Source organism: Mesoplodon mirus, assembly GCF_964341445.2.
Source record: "Mesoplodon mirus genome assembly, chromosome: 12".
Taxonomy (NCBI): Eukaryota; Metazoa; Chordata; class Mammalia; order Artiodactyla; family Ziphiidae; genus Mesoplodon; species Mesoplodon mirus.
Genome location: NC_138988.1, coordinates 52,432,699 through 52,455,657, shown reverse-complemented (window position 1 = coordinate 52,455,657; position 22,959 = coordinate 52,432,699). Strand labels below are relative to the sequence as shown.

The 22,959-nt window shown below is 48.3% G+C and overlaps 1 protein-coding gene across 1 annotated transcript in view; it reads left to right on the top strand.

The window, feature by feature from the left end:
* Positions 1–15,476: 15,476 nt before the first annotated feature.
* The window catches only part of TRIM71 (tripartite motif containing 71), a gene marked incomplete at both ends in the record, with an annotated part of 57,667 nt that continues 50,184 nt past the window's right edge, over positions 15,477–22,959 (top strand). The window contains one exon of the mRNA XM_082637541.1: positions 15,477–16,337. Within this exon, the coding sequence (XP_082493667.1) occupies positions 15,477–16,337 (861 nt within the window). The remainder of the gene's footprint in view (positions 16,338–22,959) is intronic.

Genomic DNA, 22,959 nt, shown 5'->3' with positions numbered 1-22,959 from the left:
AACACTGGACCGCCCGGGAATTCTTAAGGGGTTTCTTCATTATGATCCAAAATAGAGATGAGTTTAGGGTGCTGCATGGCTGGACTTTCTAACCTTCAGAATCCCACTCTGCTCAAGAAAGGCCTTAATTAGGTCGAGCGGCCCTAACTTGACCTGCAGAGCCAGTGTCGCTCTTTTTAGAGGGTGATCCTACTGAATTAAAATTCAATTAATCCAACTTTAAGGGCAAGAAAGACGATTTGTGAAAAATCATTAAACAGCACATAAAACCCTTTGAGGAAGGGGGAATACAAGTACAGCCTGGCTTTTGTTAAGATACTTTGGGGCCAATGAGTTAACTTTTTTGAGGAATTTTAACAAGATAGCGGTCAAAGTGGAATTTGTTCGTGTGTCGTTTATTTAAGGTTTTACAAGGCCCTGCAAAGAGTCCTCCCCTGAGTCTGGACAAGAAGAGGGTTTGGTAACAATGTGGTGAGAGGTGAAATCTTAGGGGGCATTTTGAAACCTGTGAGGAAACCAAACAACTGGCCTGAATGCTTCAAAAATGTCAGGTCCTAGGAATACCTGGCAGTCCATTGGTTAGGACTCCGGGTTTCCATTGCAGGGGGTATGGGTTCGATCCCTGGTCTGGGAACTAAGATCCCCCATGCTGCACGGCGTGGCCAAAAAAAAGAAAAAGAAAAAAAGTCAGGTCCTGAAAAACAAAGGAGGGCTAGGGGACTGCCCTGATTAAAGAGGATTGGAGAGACAGGACCATGGACGGCGGCCTGTGATCCCAGACTGGGTCCTGGGAAGGGAGAAACAAATGTGCCTGGAAAGGACATAATTGAGACAACTGGTGAAATGTGAATACAGTCTGTGGATTAGATAGTAGTCTTGTAGCAATGCTAAACTTCCTGATTTAGATACTGTACTTTGGTTACATAAGATAATGTTTGTATTCTTAGGAAAGGCACAGGAAGTGATTAGGAATAGAGAAGGGCATTGTACCCCCTCCCAAATGGTTCAGAAAAACAATTTTTAATCTATATACGTATTTTATTTAATAGATATCTGGGGCTTCCCTGGTGGCGCAGTGGTTGAGAGTCCGCCTGCCGATGCAGGGGACGCGGGTTCATGCCCTGGTCTGGGAAGATCCCATGTGCCGCGGAGCGGCTGGGCCCGTAAGCCATGGCCGCTGAGCCTGTGTGTCCGGAGCCTGTGCTCCCCAACGGGAGAGGCCACAACAGTGAGAGGCCCGCGCACCGCAAAAAAAAAAAAAAAGATATCCGTATTTTATACATAGCTACACATATAACATATATACATATACTATATATATATATTATATACTATGTACATATTATATGTATATAATAATACATATATATGGGGAGGAAGAGAGGGAGTGATAATGAAAATGGGGAAAAGGTTAACCTTTAGGTATTCTGGGTGAAGAACAGATGGGAGTTCTTTATATTATTGTAATTTTTCTCTACATTTAAAATTATTTCAAAATACAAACTTAGCAAAAATAAAAATCAGTAAAAGTAAATAAATTAAGAAGAGATAAAAGCTAAGGAAGGAAGGAAGGAAGGAAGGAAAAAGGAAGGCAGAGAGGAAAAGAAGGAAGGAAGGAAGAAAAGGTGTGGTACTAAAGGAAATAGACACAATGTTCATGTCTGATGGCAACATTTATTGGTTTCCTCCTGCCTGAAAAAAGCCCTAAAATAGGTACCAACAGGCTGCACAAGAAATAGGAACCTCCTAAGAGAGGCTTGTAACTACACTGGGAAGACTGAAGGCATTTGCCTACAGTCACTGAAAATCCATGGTCATCCATGCGTCCAGAGCCAGCATCCAACCAAGAGTCCCTGAGGGCCACCAGTGCCCAGACCACAGCTGATGTCTTAGCCCCGCCTCCAAGGAGCTAGCAGTTGTATATGGGAGACAGACATGTAAAATGACTGCAGTGTGGTTTGCCAAGAACCGGGACAGCAGCAGGAATATGGGAGTTTGCTTCTCGGTCTGGAGAGGAAACCAGCCAGAAATTACTTACTCCCCAGGTGGGACACTTGAAGTAGGTTTTGAAGACTGAGTAGGAATTTTTCAGTCAAGGGAAGTTGTGAGCGATGGTAGAGGGGCCAGTCTGCTGAGCACAGAGGTGGGAGACAGGATGCAATACTGAGTGATTTGTCAGCAAGTGATGTTTTATTGAGCCAAGGCCACAGGCTGGAGGCTGGACAGGTGAGTCATTGGTGACAGGCTTAGAGGAGGCCACGGGTTCTGAGCTGGGGTTGGAGCAGGGATTGCCTCGGATATGCAGAAACCACATTTTGCACACAGATGGAGGGAATGTCTGGTACAAAAGTGCAGAGGTCAGGAATGAGCAAATCCCAAGGTGAAGGTCTGGTAAACACCTTGGAGCCTGGGAGTCTGCCCCAGGTGGGGCTGGGCAAGGTGTTTGCCACTCACTGGAGCCTGCACACTTGCACTTGAGTCCTCAGCCTAGAGTGCCATGGTCAGGGGCAATCCAGCAAAACAGAAATGGCTTTACATATTTATAACAGAGGGAATTAAATGGAGAGTTTTGATTGGACAGGTGATAGAACCCAGAGGTCAGCTAGAGCGGGAAGCTGCTACCACATCTCGGCTGGGTGGAGGATCAAAGGAGGGGATGGAGTTATCAGAACCCAGGAGTCCCCTGCTGGAAGCTGAAATCACGGCAGGCCTGGAGATGGAGCCAGGAAGAGATGCAATCATGGCTGGAGACTGGAGTTGCCACCCAAGGCAGAGAGGGTGATGGGGAGAAACCCCTGGCCTTTCCCTTCTTCCAGTTCTCTAATCAGCTGCCCACCTCCTATTGGCCAAACCCAGCCAGAAGACAGCTGACTCAGGAACCTGGGGAGTAGGGCTGCAAGGATCAGGCCCTCTGAGACTCAGAACGGAGCTGGGAAGGGCAGGGAACAGATCTGAGGGCACACAGGTCCCAAAGCAGCCCGGTCAGGACATCTCCAGGAATTGTTTTCTGTCCTACACATAAGTTGCACATTTTTAGTGCCATGATCAGAATACACTCATTCAATCCCCCAGCATTCTGTAGCTCAAGAAATGGTATCACCATGTATCCAACTGCCCAGGCCAAAAATTTTGGAATCATCCCCACTCCCACCTCTTGATTTTTATCATTCTCTCATCCAAGCCATCAGCACATCTTACTGGCTCTACTTTCAAAATATAGTGTATTTCATTAATTTGAATAGGCACATTTTTTCATATGGTAATAATGGTATATGCTCCAGTTATCCACTGCTGCTTTACAAATGATTCCAAAATGTAGTTGTGTAAACAACGACCATTTTACTATGCTCACAGATTACATGGGTCTGGAATTCAGACAAGGTACAGCAGAGGTTGTTTGTATCAGCTTCACGATGTCTGAAATCTCAGCTGGGAAGACCTGAATGGCTGGAGTGACTCTAAGGGTTTGAGGGTAGAATCATCTAGAGAGGACTTCACACACGTGTCTGGTTCCTTGGCTGGGATGATATGAATAGTTGGAGCTCTCTGGATTTCTATCTATTTATCCATCCATCCAGCTATCTATCTATTCATCATCTACCATCTATCTGTCTATCTATCCATCCATCTATCTACCTATCATCTACCATCTGTCTACGTATCTGTCTCTCCATCCATCATTATAAATGTTCAGGACCTCTCCACATGGCCCCTCTATTACAGAAGCTCAGGGTTTCCGGGGTGAGTGTCCCACTGAGCGAGGTCTTGTCACAATGTTGTGTTAGTTTCAGGTGTACAGCAAAGTGATTCAGCTATATATATATATATATATATATATATATATATATATATATATATATATACATATTCTTTTTATATATTCTTTTTCAGATTCATTTCCATTATAGGTTATTACAAGATATTGAATATAGTTCCCTGTGCTATACAGTAGGACCTTGTTGTTTATCTATTTTATATAAAGTTGTGTGTATCTGTTAATCCCAAATTCCCAAATTGCTAGCATCTATTTTTTTTTTTTTTTTATTAATTATTTATTTATTTATGGCTGTGTTGGGTCTTCGTTTCTGTGCGAGGGCTTTCTCCAGTTGTGGCAAGTGGGGGCCACTCTTCATCGCGGTGCGCAGGCCTCTCACTATCGTGGCCTCTCTTGTTGCAGAGCACAGGCTCCAGACGTGCAGGCTCAGTAATTGTGGCTCACGGGGCTAATTGCTCCGCGGCATGTGGGCTCTTCCCAGACCAGGGCTCGAACCCGTGTCCTCTGCATTGGCAGGCAGATTCTCAACCACTGCGCCACCAGGGAAGCCCCGCTAGCATCTATTTTTATCCCAATTTTATAGAAAAGGAAAACAAGGCCTAGAGAAAGACTTTTTAGATACAATAACAAAAGCACAATCCCTAGAAGAATAAATTGACATGGCTCTAGCTTCTTCAGCATTCTACTACTAAATTCAAGCACTGGTCCTTGGGTGTCTGACCTCGATGTTCTAGTTTACACAGTGTCTTTAGAGAATTCTGTGCACTGGCCACTGTGATGGAACCATTGGGCCAGGAATGCTCTGAGTTTATTAGTAGTGATTCTGCCAAAGTTGATGCTGTAACATGAGTATGTAAATGTCAAAAAATTAGCAAAAGCCTTAGTCTACATATCGCAGACTGTTTTGTCAGCATATTTTGTAGCCTTGAAGTCCTCAGTGGCAAGTTTCTTCTGATGTGTTCTAATTCCAGTGTTTTAACCCTTTGCATCTTTAATGTTAAGACTTGTCTGCTAGAGGGCTTTATTCTTTAAAACTCCTTTTGTTTTCTGCAGAACTATGTGTGGTTAACAAAACAGATTCTTCTTCCGCTTTAATATTTGATAGCTTACATCTAAAGGGAATTCTCAGGCTTCCCTGGTGGCGCAGTGGTTGAGAGTCCGCCTGCCAATGCAGGGGACACGGGTTTGTGCCCCGGTCTGGGAAGATCCCACATGCCGCGGAGTGGCTGGGCCCATGAGCCATGGTTGCTGGGCCTGCGTGTCTGGAGCCTGTGCTCCGCAACGGGAGAGGCCACAACGGTAAGAGGCCCGCGTAGTGCAAAAAAAAAAAAAAAAGAATCCACCTGCCAGTGCAGGGGACATGGGTTCAAGCCCTGGTCCGGGAAGATCTCACATGCTGTGGAGCAACTAAGCCCGTGCGCCACAACTACTGAACCACAAGCCACAGCTACTGAAGCTGGAGCGCCTAGAGCCCATGCTCTGCAACAAGAGAAGCCACTGCATTGAGAAGCCCGCGCATTGCAAGGAAGAGTATCCCCCACTCGCCACAACTAGAGAAAGCCCACACGCAGCAACGAAGACCCAATGCAGCCAAAAATAAATAAGTTAAATAAAATAAATTAAAATAAATAAAGGGAATTCTCCATATATAAAACCCATAGCCTTTGAAGATACGGAAAATGGCATCTTTCCGATTTCTAGAAAACAGGAACCCTCTTTACTCTCTCTCTTTTTTTCTTTTTGGTTTATTATTTATTTATTTATTTTTGGCTGCGTTGGGTCTTTGCAGCTTGCGGGCTCTTCGTTGTAGTGCGCGGGCTTCTCTCTAGTTGTGTGGTGTGTGGGTTTTCTCTTCTCTAGTTGTGGAAGGCAGGCTCCAGGGCACGTGGGCTCTGTAGTTGTGGCCCATGGGCTCCAGAGTGTGTGTGATCTGTAGTATGCAGCACGCGGGCTCTAGTTGAGGCGTGGGAGCTCAGTAGTCATGGCATGGGCTTTGTTGCCCTGCGGCATGTGGGATCTTAGTTCCCCAGTGAGGGATCGAACCTGCGTCACTCTTTGTTGCGGTGTGTGGGCTTCTCATTGCGGTGGCTTCTCTTGTTGTGGAGCATAGGCTCTAGGCGCATGGGCTTCAGTAGTTGCGGCACATGGGCTCAGTAGTTGTAGCTCCCAGGCTCTAGAGAGCAGGCTCAGTAGTTGTGGCGCACTGGCATCCTTGCTCCACGGCATGTGGGATCTTCCCGGTCCACGGCTCAAACCCGTGTCCCCTGCATTGGCAGGCGGATTCTTAACCACTGCACCACCAGGGACGCCCCCTCTTTACTCTTATGGACCTCATTTCAATATATCATTTACAGTTTGATAGAATTGTATAATTCAATATTTCCTGGTACTGTAGTTTACATTTATTTACAGATTTTTTTGTACTGTGTGATTTAAAATTTTTGTTCCTTGCTATGATCCATGTTTATTTAGTAGAGCACTTATAAACACAAATTAAGTTTTTTGGTCTGATTGCACTACATTAAATATTTTAATGCAGTTCTGATTTTTGACTGGACTAAAATAAGCTGTGGGGCTTCCCTGGTGGCGCAGTGGTTAAGAATCTGCCTGCCAAATGCAAGGGAGATGGGTTCGAGCCCTGGCCCGGGAAGATCCCACATGCCGCAGAGCAACAAAGCCCGTGCGCCACAACTACTGAGCCTGAGCTCTAGAGCCCACCAGCCACAACTACTGAGCCCACGTGCCACAACTACTGCAGCCTGTGCACCTAGAGCCCATGCTCCGCAACAAGAGAAGCCATGACAATGAGAAGCCCGCGCATCGCGAGGAAGAGTAGCCCCCACTCGCTGCAACTAAAAGAAAGCCCGTGCGCAGCAACGAAGACACAACACAGCCAAAAATAAATAATTAAATAAATTTAAATAAATAAAATAAGCTGTGTCTTAATGTATGTGATGAACACATGAAACTTTAATCCATGAGGTCCCCTTTTTTGCTCTGTATGTCAAACGTGCTAGTTCTTTGGTGTATGTGTAAGATTTAATGGTTCCATTGTGTTACTTGACCGTGATATTTTGGAGAAAAATTCCCAGCTATAACGTTGTGGATGGTAGTTCTCACTGGATGCTAGACTTTTCAAAACCACTCTTTTTTTAATAAATTTTGCTGTGAAAACTGTTAAAAGAACAATAAATTGATAAATTGAACTTCATCAAAATATAAAATTTATTCAAAAGGAAATGAAAACACAGGCTACAGACTGAGAGAAAAATCTTTGCAAAGCATGTATCTGAAAAAGGACTCATATCCAGAATATATAAAGAACTCTCAAATAGTAAGACAGCAAACAACCCAATTTAAAAAAGGCAAAATCTATGAACAGACACTGCACCAGGGACTTCCCTGGTGGTCCAATGGTTAAGAATCCTCCTTCCAATGCAAGGGATACAAGTTCGATCCCTGGTCAGGGAACTAAGATCCCACACACCGCAGGGTAACTAAGCCCAGGCACTCTGGAGCCCACATGTCACAACTAGAGAGAAGCCCGTGTGCTGCAAGAAAGATCCTGCCTGCCGCAACTAAGACCCGATGCAGCCAAATAAATAAATAAATAATTTTTAAAAAGACCCTACATCAGGGCTTCCCTGGTGGCGCAGTGGTTGGGAGTCCGCCTGCCGATGCAGGGGACACGGGTTCGTGCCCCGGTCCGGGAAGATCGCACATGCCGCGGAGTGGCTGGGCCCGTGAGCCATGGGCGCTGAGTCTGCGCGTCCGGAGCCTGTGCTCTGCAACGGGAGAGGCCACAACAGTGAGAGGCCCACGTACCGCAAAAGACCCTACATCAAAGAAGATCTATGATTTGTAAATAAACACATGAAAAGAAGGTTAGACATCAGAGAAATGAAAATTAAAACCACAATGAGATACCACCATACAACTATAAGAGTGGCTAAAATTAAATAAAAAAACATAACTGACTATACAAAGTTTGGTGAGGATGTAGACAAAACTGAACTCTCATACACTGCTAGTAGGAATGTAAAATGGTACAACCACTATTTAAAACCACACCTGCCATGTGATCCAGCCATTTAATGAATAGGTATTTTTCCAAGAGAAAAGATATACGTGTCCAAAGAAAGATTTGTACATGAATGGTCAGAGCAACCTTATTTTTCTTTTTTTTAATCTTTATTGAATTTGTTACAATATTGCTTCTGTTTTATGTTTTGGTTTTTCGGCTGCAAGGCATGTGGAATCTTAGCTCCCCGACCAGGGATCAAGCCTGCACCCGCTGCATTGGAAGGCAGTCTTAACCACTGGACCGCCAGGGAAGTCCCAGAGCAACCTTATTTGTAATAGTCAAAACTTGAAAACAAACCCAAATGACCCATCAACCCAAATGATCCTTCAAACGGGTAAATCAGCAAATTGCAGTACATCCATACCATGGAATACTACTCAGCAATATGAAGAAAGGAATTACTGCTCCACGCAACACCATGGATTAATCACAAAGTTATTATGCTGTGTGAAAGAAGCCAGAGCCCCACCACCAGAAAAAAAGTACATATTGTACAAAAGAATACGTATTATATGGTTCCATTTATGTAAAACTCTAGAAAATGCCAACTGATCTATAGTGACAGAAAGCAATGAGCAATTGCCTGGGGAGAGGTTACATGGAGGTTTATTAAGGGGTCCAAGAAAACTTTTGGGGGTGAGATGTATTCATTCTCTTGGTGTGGTGATATCCATATATCCAAACTTATCAAACTGTATACTTTATTATTTATTTATTTATTTATTTTTGGCTCCATTGGGTCTTCGCTTTCTCTAGTTGCGGTGAGCGGGGGCTGCTCTTCATTGTGGTGCGCAAGCTTCTCATTGTGATGGCTTCTCTTGTTGCAGAGCACGGGCTCTAGGTGCGTGGGCTTCAGGAGTTGTGGCACGTGGGCTCAGTAGTTGTGGCTCACGGGTTCTAGAGCACAGGCTCAGTAGTTGTGGTACGCGGGCTTAGTTGCTCCGTGGCATGTGGGATCTTCCCGGACCAGGGCTCGAACCCGTGTCCCCTGAATTGGCAAGCGGTTTCTTAACCACTGCACCACCAGGGAAGTCCTCAAACTGTATACTTTAAATGTGTGTAGTTTATTTATTTTATGTCAGTTGTACCTCAATAAAACTGTCTTATTTATTTATTTATTTTGGCTGCATTGGGTCTTCGTTGCTGCGTGCGGGCTCACGGGCTTTCTCTAGTTGCAGTGAGTGGGGGCTACTCTTCGTTGCGGTGCGTGGGCTTCTCATTGCGGTGGCTCCTCTTGTGGAGCACAGGCTTTCGGCACGCGAGCTTCAGTTGTTGTAGCATGTGGGCTCAGTAGTTGTGGCACGTGGGCACTACAACACGCAGGCTTCAGTAGCTGTGGTGCATAGGCTCAGTAGTTGTGGCACATAGGCCTAGTTGCTCCATGCCATGTGGGATCTTCCCAGACCAGGGATCGAACCGTGTCTCCTGCATTGGCAGGCGGATTCTTAACCACTGTGCCACCAGGGAAGTCCAAATCTGTTTTATTTTATTTTTAATTTTTTTGCTGTGGGGCTTGGGGATCTTAGTTCCCTGACAGGGATCGAAGTCAGGCCCTCGGCAGTGTAAGTGCAGAGTGCTAACCACCGTATTGCCAGGGAATTCCCTAAAGCTGTTTTGAAAGAAAGGAAGGAGAGAAGTAAGGGAGGGAGGGAGGGAAGGGGAGAGAGAAAGAGAGAGAGAGAGAGAGAGAGAGAGAGAGAGAGAGAAAGAGAGAGAGAGAAAAGAAACTTAGGGATGTTAATCTTGCAGAAAATATGGGGCAGGTGGGGGTGGAGTGTCCCAATTATCTACTGCTGTGTAACAAATGACCCCCAAATTTAGTGGCTTAAAACAACAACCATTTTATTATATTTCACAATTTTGTGGGTCAGGAATTTAGACTGGCTCAGTTGAGTGAAGCCTTGTGGAACCAACTGGGTTATATTCAGGCTGGGATTGTCTAGGGGATCCAAGGTGGCTTCACCCACATGCCTGGTACCTTGGTGGGGATGGCCGGGAGGCTGGGCTAAAATGGGCCCCTTTCCCTTTCCATGTAGACTCAGGACCCCCCACGGGGTCTCTCCAGAAGGAATGAGAAGCTGGTCGGGCTTAACGGTATGCACTGATTTATGTATCTTTTGATTTTCTGCTATATTTATTTTAAAAACAACTTTTATAGTTTTTTGCCCTTTATTATGAAAGATACACATTTCATTTTAGAAAATGTAGGCTGAGGGACTTCCTTGGCGGTCCAGAGGTTAAGACTCTGCACTTCCAATGCAGGGAGCACAGGTTCAATCCCTGGTAGGGGAACTAAAATCCCACATGCCACATGGTGAGGCCCCAAAAAAAAGAAAATGTAGGATGAGAGCTTAGCTTAAACGTGGCGGACCACAGGCAGCCACTGCGAGGTCTTGAGCTGTGAGTGACAGGAGATGAGACCACAACTCTCTATTATGGAGGGGAAAGAGGACATGATTGGTTGCCTGAAATGCTGAGGTCCAGGGGAGGGTAGTGATTAGGCAATGACAAATTTAAGGGGTAGGCAGGCAGTAAAACACTCTGCTGAATAACCATAATGAAAACAAAAAGCTAATATTTAACTGTGTGCTTGAGCACTTACACGTGATCTGTACTATATTAAGCCCTGTACATTTAGTAGCTCATTTAACCCTGATGGGCTAGGTACTTGCACCAGTCCCCTGCTACACGCATGAGAAATCGGAGGCACAGAGAGGTTAAGTAACTTGCCCAAGGTCACACAGTTAAGAGTGTTGAGCTGGGATATAAGCCTGGCTGAGCTCTGAACTAATTTAACTAACCAAGCTGGATGTTGACTTTTACCTCTCCTATGTGCAATTCAAGCTTCTTTACTATAGTCTCTGAAGTTCTAGGTGACTAGAGCTTATATGATATCCTCTTACTTGTTGCTATTCTGAACTCTGGGTTGTTGAAAGCAGCTGACACACTTCTCATAATGACCCCAAGGCCAGAGTCAGGGCAGAGTTAAGAGTTGGCCTGGTGTGTCGAATGCCATTCCCCTTCAGCTGGCAGAATGCAGACAATGATTCACGGGTAGTCTATTTGGCTGGTACCCCCCCCACCCCTGGCCCTAACCCCAACGGTTTAAAAGAGTTATTGTGATGTAATGTTTGTTTAATGTTTAAAAAGAATACTCTGGTGATTTATGTATTTAAAAATTATGTGAAAGCACCCTTAGGATGATGGTGAAAGGTGCAAGTTTGACATCAAAACAAGCGGGTGCATCAAATATTTAATTAAAGGATCAGATGCAAAAAGCAGATGCAGATTGACTTCGATGGAAATGTGGTGGAACCCCAACCCCAGGCCTGAGAGAGCAGCAGGGGCCAGTGTCATCTTTGAAAACAAAATATGGTTATGGATGAATTCGAGAAAGACTGTGCAAATTTACTGCCTACATCATTTTAGGGCTGGTTTCTTTTAATAAGTAGTTACTGATTAAAATACAAATGATTTATTTTCAGGATTAGGAAAGATATATACATACTCTCTTTCTAATGTTAGGGAAAACTGGATGGCTGCTTGCTCCTCCCTTGCTAAAAAAGGGTGTTTATTAGCTAGGATGGCAGTGAAAAATTTAATACTAGTTTACAGAAAGGGACGGTCTTTGGCCTTTCATCTGGATATACGGCTCCTGTTCCTCTCATGGATAAGCTATAGTCTTATTAAAATCTCATCCTAATTTGTTCTTTATCACTATACCATATTTTAAAAAATCATAACTGTATTTCTATACAATTGAGATTAAATTAGTTGCTTTAAAAATTTCCCTCTTTCCCACCAATGGTAAATTAAGTCTTAATGGAAATTAGAAAAGTGCTAATTTAACAATTTACACTGCAGCCCTGTTTCCTGGCAATGTCCTGTCAATTCAAGAAAGGAAGGGGAAGCTACTTCATGAATAGAAATCAAGACTTTTTTTTCTCCTCCTCTTTCTTTTTTTCTTTTCTTTTTGGCTTATTCTGAGCAATTGTCCCCAGGAAACTAACCCACCAACTGCTGTCGAGTTTGATTCCTCTTTCTGGAGTTACAGCCTTCCTGCTCCTCTACAGTGCCTCAGCTGACTTTCCATCTCTGCCATCCACTTGCAAGATATTTAGAGTCATAGGACCAGGAGGACTGCTAATTCTCCCCTCCCCCTCTCTGGTCATCTTTTTTAAACCTTTTTAGATGCTGGTGGGTGGGGCCAACCATGAGGGAGACAGCAGGTCTGGCCCATCCCTTTTCTGACCCTCTGGGGCCATCTTCCTTCTGGCAATTCTCTTCCCCCATCTGTTTTCCTCTTGTTTTTGTTAAAAAAAAAAAAAAAAAAGAAAGAAAGAAAGAAAGAAAGAAAAGGAAAGAAATTAAAAACAATCAAAGAAAGGAAAAGAAACAAAACCAAAGAATACATACAACACCTCTGCTGAAGCAAGGCCAGCATGGTACAAAATCTGTAGGAAAATTCATGTGTGAGCATGTACCTGTTTACACGCTGGTCTCAAACTATGGAAGAAACACAAACACGTATTGGCAATAGATAGTTGCATGAAAAGCTCCTAATATTTATTTATTTAAATTTTAATTTTATATTGGAGTACAGTTGACGTACAATGTTGTGTTAGTTCTAACATTTAAAGTATAAAGTGTTTACTTCTCTTTCATTGGTCAAAGAAGGAAATCTGTTCTTTTTCCCCCCGGTTTTATTGAGATACAATTGACATGTTCTGGGTTTATTTGATAATAATTTTTGCACTCCTCACACATTTCGGTGAATGTTCACTGAGCTTAGATTTACTCCAGGTGCTGAGGAGAGCCCTCTTGACAGCAGCTGAGGACTTTGGCTGCTAGCTTGTCCTAGAATTCTTCCCATCTGAGGACAGCACCGGCCCCACAATGGCTTTCTCCCTTTAGGGTGGTGTTTCTGCAGCCTGGGGCCTTCAGCATGTTTGTCCAGCAGGTTGATCTAAGAGTTCTTTCCGGGTTGATAGGAATTCTGGGGAGCAAATTCAGAGGAGGAGTTGGAATTGTGTATAAAGTGTTTTTTCTTTTTTCTTTCACTTTTATGATACAGGCATGATTAGTAGGTTGAATTCAATTTAAGTATAATTTACATAGTGAAATTTTGCACAGATCTTAAATGGCAGATCTATAAGTTTTGACAAATGTACACACAAACATATTTCTACTTCACGACCCTTGAAGGTTCTCTCCTATTCCCCTTCCCAGTCAATACTCCCTCACCCCCAAGGGTTCTTTTCCTATCCTCAAAGCTTAGTTTTGCCTGTTCTAGAATTTCCTGTATATGGAATCACACACTATGAACTGAACTTGTGTTTGGCCCCTTTCTTCTAACATGATGTTTTTGAGATTCATCCAGGTTGTTGCTTGTAGAAGTGGGACCCAAGATGTCAGTCACAGCTTGATGGTGTTAAGACAGGGACAATTGTTCCACCCGCTGGCCTCCACACCAAATACCCTCTAAATCCTGGTATGTGGCCCTCTCCACTCTTCCAAGTTAGTCTCTCTCCAGGGCCCAGCGAGTTCCTTTCCCAGAACCGCCCAGGCAGCCTCGGGCACCACTCAGATGGCCGCGGGGCCTTCACCGGGAACCTCCCCAGAACAGCTGCCCTCTGCCCCCCACTTCCCCCAGTAAAACTCAAAAAAGAAACCGGCCCCTCCGCAGATCAAAATTCAGATTCGTTTAATTCCAACTGCGTGATGTTTTGGTGTTGATCACAGATATGCAGTCTTTAAGAAAACGTAAAAAGGAGAAAAAAAAAAAAAAGGTCTTGGTCGGGGGACCCCAGATCTCACGGGCAGTGGATATCAGCCTCTGCAGAACCGGGATTCAGAATGAAATCTTTTCTTTTTTAAATAAACGGAAGAGTCGCTCTCCACTCTTCGCTCGGAAGGTTTCAAAGGTCGTCACACTGAAGCCCGGGGGCGTTCATCTCCCCTGCGGCCCGGAGAAGGGAGGAGGTTAGAGGGAGGGAGCACACAAAAGCGAGCCGTGCCGAGAGGGCTAATGTTTCCTGTTTGCCTGGAACCCCCTCCCCTGTGTCCCCTCCCCCAGCCCCCTCCCAGCACTCGGGCGGAAGTGAGTTTGCTCCTTTGGAGATTAAAAGGATTCCGAATTCCGATCAGTCCCAATATCCAGCGTACTGAGAGGAGGAGGAGGAAGAGGCGGCAAAGCAGAGAAAGAGGGGGCACGCGCGCGCGTGCACGCAGGCAACCCGAATTGGGGAGTTGTTCAAAGCCCCAGGAGGCCAGGGCGCAAGGCGCGAGCAAAGCCCGGTAGGCGCAGCAGCGCTTGCCGGGGCCACCCGAGTCTTGCTCGGCGACTCGTTTCAGAAAGAAGATGACGCGGGAGCGGGCCGGCGGCGTTGACCACGCGGCTCCCGAGCTCACCGCGCTGGGCCATTGCCGGTTCCACTGATTCCGGCGCGCCCCGGTGGAGGCTCCGTCCCCGCCGCTCGGGATCGGAGGGGGGGGACCAACGCGAGGGCGAAATGGCCCGATGACAAAGGAAATGTGATCCCCCTTCGCTGCCAAGGTTTCAGAGAGGACGGACGCGAGGAGGAGGAGGGGCGCGGGGCGCGCGCGGAGCTCGGATAGCATTGCACGACGGCTCGCGCGGAGCGGGCAGCGGGTACATCTAATATCTTCCTGCCGATGAATAATTCACGACGGCCCGCGGGGACCTGTGGTCCCGCGTTACGGCGCGGCTAAACCGGAGAAGGAGCTCGCTGGAGGCGCCCAGGCCCGGCGAGGCGGGGGCAAGAGGGCCCAGGGCCGCGTGGGGCGCGCGTGCGTGTTAAGCGCCGGCAGCGCGGCCGGGCTCGGCGGGCGCGCGGGAGACTCGAGGCGCGTGGGGCGCGCGTGCGTACTACACGCGTGCGGCCGCAGCGGGCTCCCACTAGCTGCAGCTGCGGCGGGGCCGACCGCCCTGCAGGGAGGCCGCGCCGGGCCGTGCGCAAGCCCGGAGCGCCGCACGCCGGGCCACCCAGGAGCCCCTGGCCGCCGCGTCATGCGGCGGGAAGGTCGGCGTCGCGCGGGGGGACACGGGCTCGGCATCGCGCCGCTCCCGCCTTTACTAGTTTGGGGAGCCTTCCTGTCCCAAGAAGAGACTAAATCCGTTTAAAGAAAAGCCACGCACCAAATACTCGTCGAACCAAATTCTGCTTCTCCCGCCGGGACTGGGATTGCACAGCAGACTCGACTTGGGGGGACTCCCCTCGGCTGGCGAGAAGCTAAGCTACAGCTGCTCCAGGGAGTCCTCTGACCTCCCTGCCCCCCGCTCGCCCCTCGCGTGTCGGGACTTGTTCCGGCGCTCCCGCTTCGGGAAGGCACGCGGCCCCCGCGTCCTTTTCCGGGAGGAATCTGTGTCGCCTCCGGAGAGGCATTTAATGCCCGCAGCGTCGGGGGTGGCAGCGCGCGGGCCGGACGCGGCGAGGCCGAGCGGGCCGCGCCGCTCTGGTGCCGGCTCCTGGATCGCAGGCCTAATTGATGCCTTTTTCTGAGTGAGTCGGCGGCTCCCCCACCCACCTCGTCCGCGCTCTCCTCTCCTCCTCCTCTTCCTCTCTGGTCTCCTCCCTCCTCCGGGCTTGGTTGCAAATGGCTTCGTTCTCCGAGACCGACTTCCAGATCTGCCTGCTGTGCAAGGAGATGTGCGGCTCGCCGGCGCCGCTCTCTTCCAATTCGTCGGCGTCGTCGTCGTCCTCGCAGACGTCCACGTCGTCGGGGGGCGGCGGCGGGGGCCCCGGGGCTGCGGCGCGCCGCCTACACGTCCTGCCCTGCCTGCACGCCTTCTGCCGCCCGTGCCTCGAGGCGCACCGGCTGCCGGCGGCGGGCGGCGGCGCGCCGGGAGAGCCGCTCAAGCTGCGCTGCCCTGTGTGCGACCAGAAGGTCGTGCTGGCCGAGGCGGCGGGCATGGACGCACTGCCCTCGTCCGCCTTCCTGCTCAGTAACTTGCTCGACGCCGTGGTGGCCACGACCGACGAGCCGCCGCCCAAGAACGGGCGGGCCGGCGCCGCGGCGGGCGCGGGCGGCCACAGCAACCACCGGCACCACGCGCACCACGCGCACCCGCGCGCTTCTGCCTCGGCACCGCCGCCGCTCCCGCCAGCACCGCAGCCGCCCGCGCCGCCCCGCTCAGCGCCCGGCGGCCCCGCGGCCTCCCCGTCGGCGCTGCTGCTGCGCCGGCCTCACGGCTGCAGCTCCTGCGACGAGGGCAACGCGGCCTCGTCGCGCTGCCTCGATTGCCAGGAGCACCTGTGCGACAACTGCGTCCGCGCGCACCAGCGCGTGCGCCTTACCAAGGACCACTACATCGAGCGCGGCCCGCCCGGCCCCACAGCCGCCGCCGCCGCGGCGGCGCAGCAGCTCGGGCTCGGGCCGCCCTTCCCCGGCGCGCCCTTCTCCATCCTCTCGGTCTTCCCCGAGCGCCTCGGCTTCTGCCAGCACCACGACGACGAGGTGAGTTCGGGGGCCGCTCCCGCGGGGGCTGCGGCCGGGCGGCGTGGGGCGCTGGTCTGGCACCCGGGGAGCCGCGTGGGTGCTCGCGCGGGCATCCGGGCAGGCCCCCGAGCAAGGGGAGGGGGTCCTCTCCCTTCCGGATTTCTCGTTTTTCTTTTGGCTACGCGGCAGTCGCTGCCCCAAGCAGATCCTGACCTGGGAAGTGTGTGTGGAGAGGACCTGGCCTCTGTGTGCGGGCTGCGAGGGGTTCCAAAACGCAGAGTCCCCCGCTTCTGTATCGAATTTTCTGTGCGGCAAAATGTGGCAGCCGCTGTCTCCAGTTAGGCATGAGCTGGGAGGAGGTAGTTGTGTGCGACTGTGTAGACCTGGCCTCCGTGTACGGGGGTCCCTCCTCTGCCCTCCGACGGTTCCCGAGGTTGGAGACACCCCCTCTTCTTTAGGGACTTTGATTTCCTCATTCCTGTTTGACAAAGCGTGCAGGCTATTGTTTTAAGTGAGACACGAGATGGAAACGTGTGTATGTGTAGACGTGGTCTCCTTGTGCGGGCACACCAGGGGCCTCCCAGCATGCTGAGGGCTCTCCTTTAGCTTTTTTCCTCAACCTTATGTTTGTAAAACTCGTCGATTGTTGCTTTTAAGTAGGGCATGAACCAGGAGGAGATAGATGGTCGTGTGGGTGAGTGTGGGGTGCGCTTGCGCGTGTAGACCTGCTTTCCACTTGCGCGCTTGTGAGGGGAGAACTGTGCTTTTTGTTGGGACACCGTAGCAGTCGTTGCCTCCTTGTGTGGAGTAAGAAAACAGCCTTCCGCGGTTCTGTTCCCGCACCGTGGAAAAAGCGTGTTCTGGCCCCTTGAACCTCCCTTGTATGGAATCGCCCTTCGGCCTCGTGGGCCCACCGCTGCACAGGGAGCAGCGGAATCGGGGGGCCTTGCCCATTGCCCTCACCAAGCTGGAAGTCCTTGGGCCGCCCCCGCCTGCCCCGGCTTCGATCGCTACGGGAACCGGTTTCCCTGGTTGGGAGGTGTCCCCACCCCGTTCAACCTGGGGCTCGCGGCTCGAACCGGGTGCGCAGAGTCCGAGGGCTGCACGGCAGCCTTTGAGCTTATTTGGCTCTTTTGGCTGTTTGTTGAATAAACCTTTCTTGCTTATTTTTCACATCTTGTGCCACCTTCCACTCACCCGAACCCATTGGAGGAAGGGGCCAGAAGTTTTGAGGCGCAGCCTCTGCTGAGAGGGTCGGTGACTTAATGCGATCTACCTGTAGCCCTTGGTGAGACCTGGTGCTAGTCTTGCCTTGGGCGCGGGCAGGAGACGGCTCCTGGTGCGAGTTGGCTGCATGCTAGGTGGAGTGGGCGTTCTGGTTCCGAACGCGGCTGAGGCTTGCCGAGCGCAGCCTTTTCCACGCCTAACCTGTTATTTGGGGAGGAGGGCGGAGCTATTGCCTGCTGGCCTTAAGCCGGCTTCTCCTATTGGAAAAAAGAAATTCTAATCTACTTGTTGTGGACGCCTCATTTTAAAAGTTTCTTTCTCGGTTTGAAGCCTAAGGGGCAGCTATTTTTTTCCTTCCTTTTTAAAGCTTTGAATGGACTCATCTTTGAAGTTTTCCCACATTTATGGCTGAATGTGTCTAGTAGGTTCTTTCAAAACTGGATTGAGTTAAATACTGATCCGAATCCCGGGAATGGAAAGAGGGAGCCAATTCGCCGGGAAGATTAGCGTCGAGGGGGAGGGGGAGGGAGAGGGCGCCTTGAATCCGCCACAATTTCCCTCCTGGCAGGGGCGTTGATTGAACCCTCCCTCCCAGCAGTTGAGTTTAAATGTCAGGTTTTATTTATATTCCCAGTTAAAGATCCACATACGTTTTATTTGGGTTAAAACAGTAGATGCTCAGTGTTGCCAGACTTGTAAAAGGTTTATACACTTTTTAAATTATTAAACCATTCAAACGGTATGGGAGCGTGTGAAGTGTAGCACCCCTCACCCTGGGAGGTACCTGGATGCCCTGAACATTTAGATTTTTTTTAACGTGTGCAATACTAGGTTGAAGTTGTTTGGCAAAGGCACTAAGATATTACACTGTTAGACCAACTGTCCTTTTAAAACATGACATTTGCTCAGTTTTGAGCAAAATTCTACTTCCCTTTCTTGGTTTTTCATTAAAAGAAGAAAACTTGGAAAACAGTTGTTAAATCTCTTTAATCTTTCCTGGATTTGGAATGTTAGGGAATTTAAGTTTAAAGGGACAAACCAATGCTGTGAATGGAGAAGTCAAGTGTTGGGAGGGAAAGCACCAGGTTCACAGAGGGGATCCCACCCATGGCCTAAATTCTTCGTTTTCTTCCAAGGGAGTGATCCTTCAGAGTTTAGTAATATTGTTCCTTTAAAAAAACCATTCTTCGGATTGGGAAAAGGAGACTGAGGGCACTGTGGAGGACGATCGTCCTGTCTTCTGTTTGATTGTGTCGGACTGGATGCCTAAATCCATGTGTTTTACAGTAGGTACAGTCTACTTCAGTTTTTGAAACGTGCTCCTTTACTGAGTTGCCTCCCGGGTCAACAGGCTCCATTAAATAATTCAGGGCGCCCTTGCCTGATGGTGACTAATGCCACCTGACCTTGGGAAGAGGGCCCCGACGCCTGGCTCTTCTCCTTTAATTTTAAGGAGGGTGCCTCCGACAGTTGGCCACTTAGGGGTGCGGGGAGCAGCCGGTAGGGTCTCTTCCCAGACTGCTTTCCTTAAGCATTCCCCGCACCCCCCCGGAAATGGCCCCTCAGGACTAACAAGGTGGTGTTCTGATCACTGGTTTAAAACTTAATTTTAAAATCTAAAAGGAGGGAGCTGGTTTTCCATCGGAATGATGAGGGTTGTTTGCTCTCACTCTGTATTTGGTCCATTTAAAAAACAGAGTTTGGGTTTTTCGCTTTGGTGGTCAGTCCGAAAGGCCTGCAGGCGCCGAGGCCGGCGGTTAGCCAGGCCGGGAATTGGGGGCCCGCGCTCCTGACCGCTGGCCGCGCGCCTCCCGCGGGGCCTGGGAGAGGCGGGCGGAGGCGCCGCGGCGGTGGGCCGGCCCCAGCCCGGCCGGCCCGGAGCCCGCCTCGGCAAGCGGGAGGCGGCGGGGCCGAGACGGGGTCTGCACGCATCTGGCGGGGAGAATTAGGGAGTTGAGTGGGACTGGAGCGCGCTGCTCCCACCTTCATGAGGTGCCTTTTAATGTGTTAATTGCACGTGGGATGTGAGCCCTTGGCTGCCTTGTAGGCGACACTGGAAGCAGAAAGGGTGTGTGAGTGTGTTCAGAGCTCGGGCGGTAGGATTCTGTAAATGGCGAGAAGCCGAGTGGGGTCTGAGCCTGTTCCGGTCCCCGGGAAAGGCCCTGTCAACTGAGTGGGGGGGCGAGGAGGGTGGTGGTGACCCAGTTGCCAACTTGAGCCGAGGGATATTTTGTAGCTCGAGGATGGCAGTATTGTTCCCCGTTATGAAGGCAGGGGTGGGGGTGGATTTTCCTGAGTCTCCCGTATGGAAAATGGGGTGTAGGTGCTGATACACTTTATTTTCACTCCCTGGAAATATAGGTTCTAGAATTCCAATCCAGTGTGACCCTAAGTATTGAGCCATCCTAGGCTTGGGGGGGACTATCTTTCCCCAGGAAACCACTCTCAAAAAATCAGCCTCAAACCACTGAGGAAGACGGTTTGCTGCCTCAAATAACTGGTTGTGGAATGAATTCTTGTATCTTATTTTGAATAAATTCCTGTAAATGGGGATTGTACTAGAATTGGCACCAATGTATTTTATTTTGCAATCCCAGAGTCTAAGTTTTTTCAGGCATGCATACTCTCAGTGTATACGTTTTAAAATAATATGTGTGTGTTTTGTACATTGTAAAATTTATAGCAAGAGCCCTTTTTTTTAAGGACAAGAGAGAAAAAGTGAGTAGAAATGTGCATTCTAGTTGTTTCTGTGCCCCATCTTCAACCCGTTCTATAGGACTAGGTAGATGTGTGTCTGCATAGCACACACATCTCACCTATTTACCAGAAAACCAAATTTTCCATACCTTGGAAATAATTGGAGGTTCCTGCTTTGAATCTAGTTCAGCAGGTGGATGTTTGTAGATTGAAATCTGTTGAATTAAGAAAATGCTTGATGAATGGGGAATTCCCTGGCAGTCCAGTGGTTAGGACTCCATGCTGTCACTGTTGAGGGCCCAGGTTCAATCCCTGGTTGGGGAACTAAGACCCCACAAGCTGCGAGGCATAGCCAATTAAAAAAAGAAGAAGAAAATGCACACATATGTAATTTTAAAACATATTTCAGGTCACTAAAACCAACATTAAAATGTGTAGTTTTCTAATTTCTCCTAACATGTAAAATTTTGAGCACAACTGTTTGGCTTTTTATGTTTTCATTTAAAAAGTTCTCTGCGTATATAGAAAGGGAGTTCGTTTCGGAGGAAGCCTTAAATGAGGAGGTGAAATGGTTAAAATGCTTTTGTTGTTGAGGTAGTTTGCCAGAAGAAAGGGTTTTATAAGTTTTTCTGATTATGAGGAATTTTAATTTACTTGATAATTCTATATAGCTCTGAAATTTAATCCCCTCCAAATTTTATTTCCTTTGGTGCTAACTGAAGTCACATGGGTTGCTTACTCGCCAGCTCCTCACACAGGGCAAGGTTTATTTCAGATGTATTCATTCTTAGCTAATAAAGGACCATTTCGATGTCATTCTTCATGACACTTAAGCGAAAGGTTGAGAAGAATTCTACCATGCAAGCGGTTTCAAAGTAGTGTTTCCTCCCCCTTTTCCCCATAACACTGACCAAGAGTCGAAGGCTTGACTCACTAAGGCTGTTTGTGCCATCTCTCTTATTTTGGAAGAGAGCAGATAAAGAATTACAGTTGCCTAAAAGGAGCAAAAGGTGCCACCACTGCAGCCCACTCTGTTCCTCGTTCTTTGACCTTTCAAGCTTTGTGACTTGCAGGAGGAGGCTTGAGCCATCTTTCCTCTTCAGTTGATGTGACCTCCTGCTTCTTCAATACTAAATTATGCTTCTCCCTTTGAGGTTTTGTCTGTACCCACAAACCTAGTTGACTGAAACCAGATTGACTGTTTTGATTGACAAGACTCTGGCTTGTTAACAGAAAAATTGGGAGGGGTAGGGGGGGTGAGCGTGGGCAATTTACATCTGAAACTTTGGGTTAAACCCTATTCCAGCGTAATTCCTTGCCTCTTCAGATTGCATCTCCAGTTTCCTTCATATTTTAGATAGTTGGCTTACAGTTGGCTTTGAAGGTATGGTGGAATGAAACAGGGGAAGACCCCTAATGCCTGGGTTTAATCTCCCACTAACACCCAACTGAAATTTTGAGAGATTCATATTTAATCTGAAGACATCGGGCCAATTTTTAAAAATTAATTTATTTTTTGCTGCGTTGGGTCTTCCTTGTTGCGAGTGGGCTTTTTCTAGTTGTGGTGAGCGGGGGCTACTCTGCTGGGGTGTGTGGGTTTCTCATTGCAGTCGCTTCTCTTGTTGCAAGCATGGGCTCTAGGTGTGTGGGCTTCAGTAGTTGTTGTCATGCGGGCTCAGTAATTGTGGCTTGTGGGCTCTAGAGCGCAGGCTCAGTAGTTGTGGCGCACGGGCTTAGTTGCTCCGTGGCATGTGGGGTCTTCCCGGACCAGGGCTCGAACCCATGTCCCCTGCATTGGCAGGCAGATTCTTAACCACTGCGCCACCAGGGAAGTCCCAAGGGTGCAATTCTTGATTGTGATTATTTATCTGACAAGCTTTTCTTGATCCGACAGGCTTATGCAAAATTGCACATTCTGTCATCGTTAATGGGATTAAAAAAAATATTTATGCGATTTGAATGAAACTGAGCAGTGTGCACAAGACAATGAAGTGGGTCCAGGTCAGTTGTGTCAACTGAGGGCTCCCCTCATGGCTCCCACATCTTGTGAATTTTGAGGGTCCCTGAGTGGGCTTTGGAAACTCCCCTGCCCAGCCTCTGTCAAACATCTGTCAGCAACTGTATCCTTAGTTGTGATTGTTGCTTCTGGGAAGTTCGGGCAGCCATTTCCTTCCATCTAGCCTTGTTGAAATGCCAGTTGAGTTTGCAGATTTCTTTAATGTCTTCGACTAATTGGGATAGTTATAAAGATGTTCTTCTAAAAAATCTGCACATGGAGATTTTGCTGCTAAATATGGATCTGATAGAACATCTTCAGCACAGGTGTTTAAAAAATGAGAATTGTGAATAGGTTGCGTCAGCAGTCACGATTATGGTGTGTTTATATAGACCACATCCGCAGATTTTGTTCTGTGCCATCTGCCTCTCTTTGAGATCAGTGTCAGAGGGAGATCTTTCTCTTAGGATCATCTGTAGGCTTGTACTGGGTAAGTGTTGAGCAGAAAAGTGGATATGGTAAAGGAAGTTTTAGTAGGAGTTGGGATAATGTTTTTGTGATATTTCTTATTAAAGCTGTCTGTTTATTTAGCTTTATTTTTACTTAAGCATTTAGGCAGTGTGGTTTTAGGTTGAGATTTCTTGCTCTGCGTTAGTTTTCTCATCTGTAACACTTTGCAGTGTTAAAGATTCCAGTTAACATATTTAAAGAGTCTGTAGC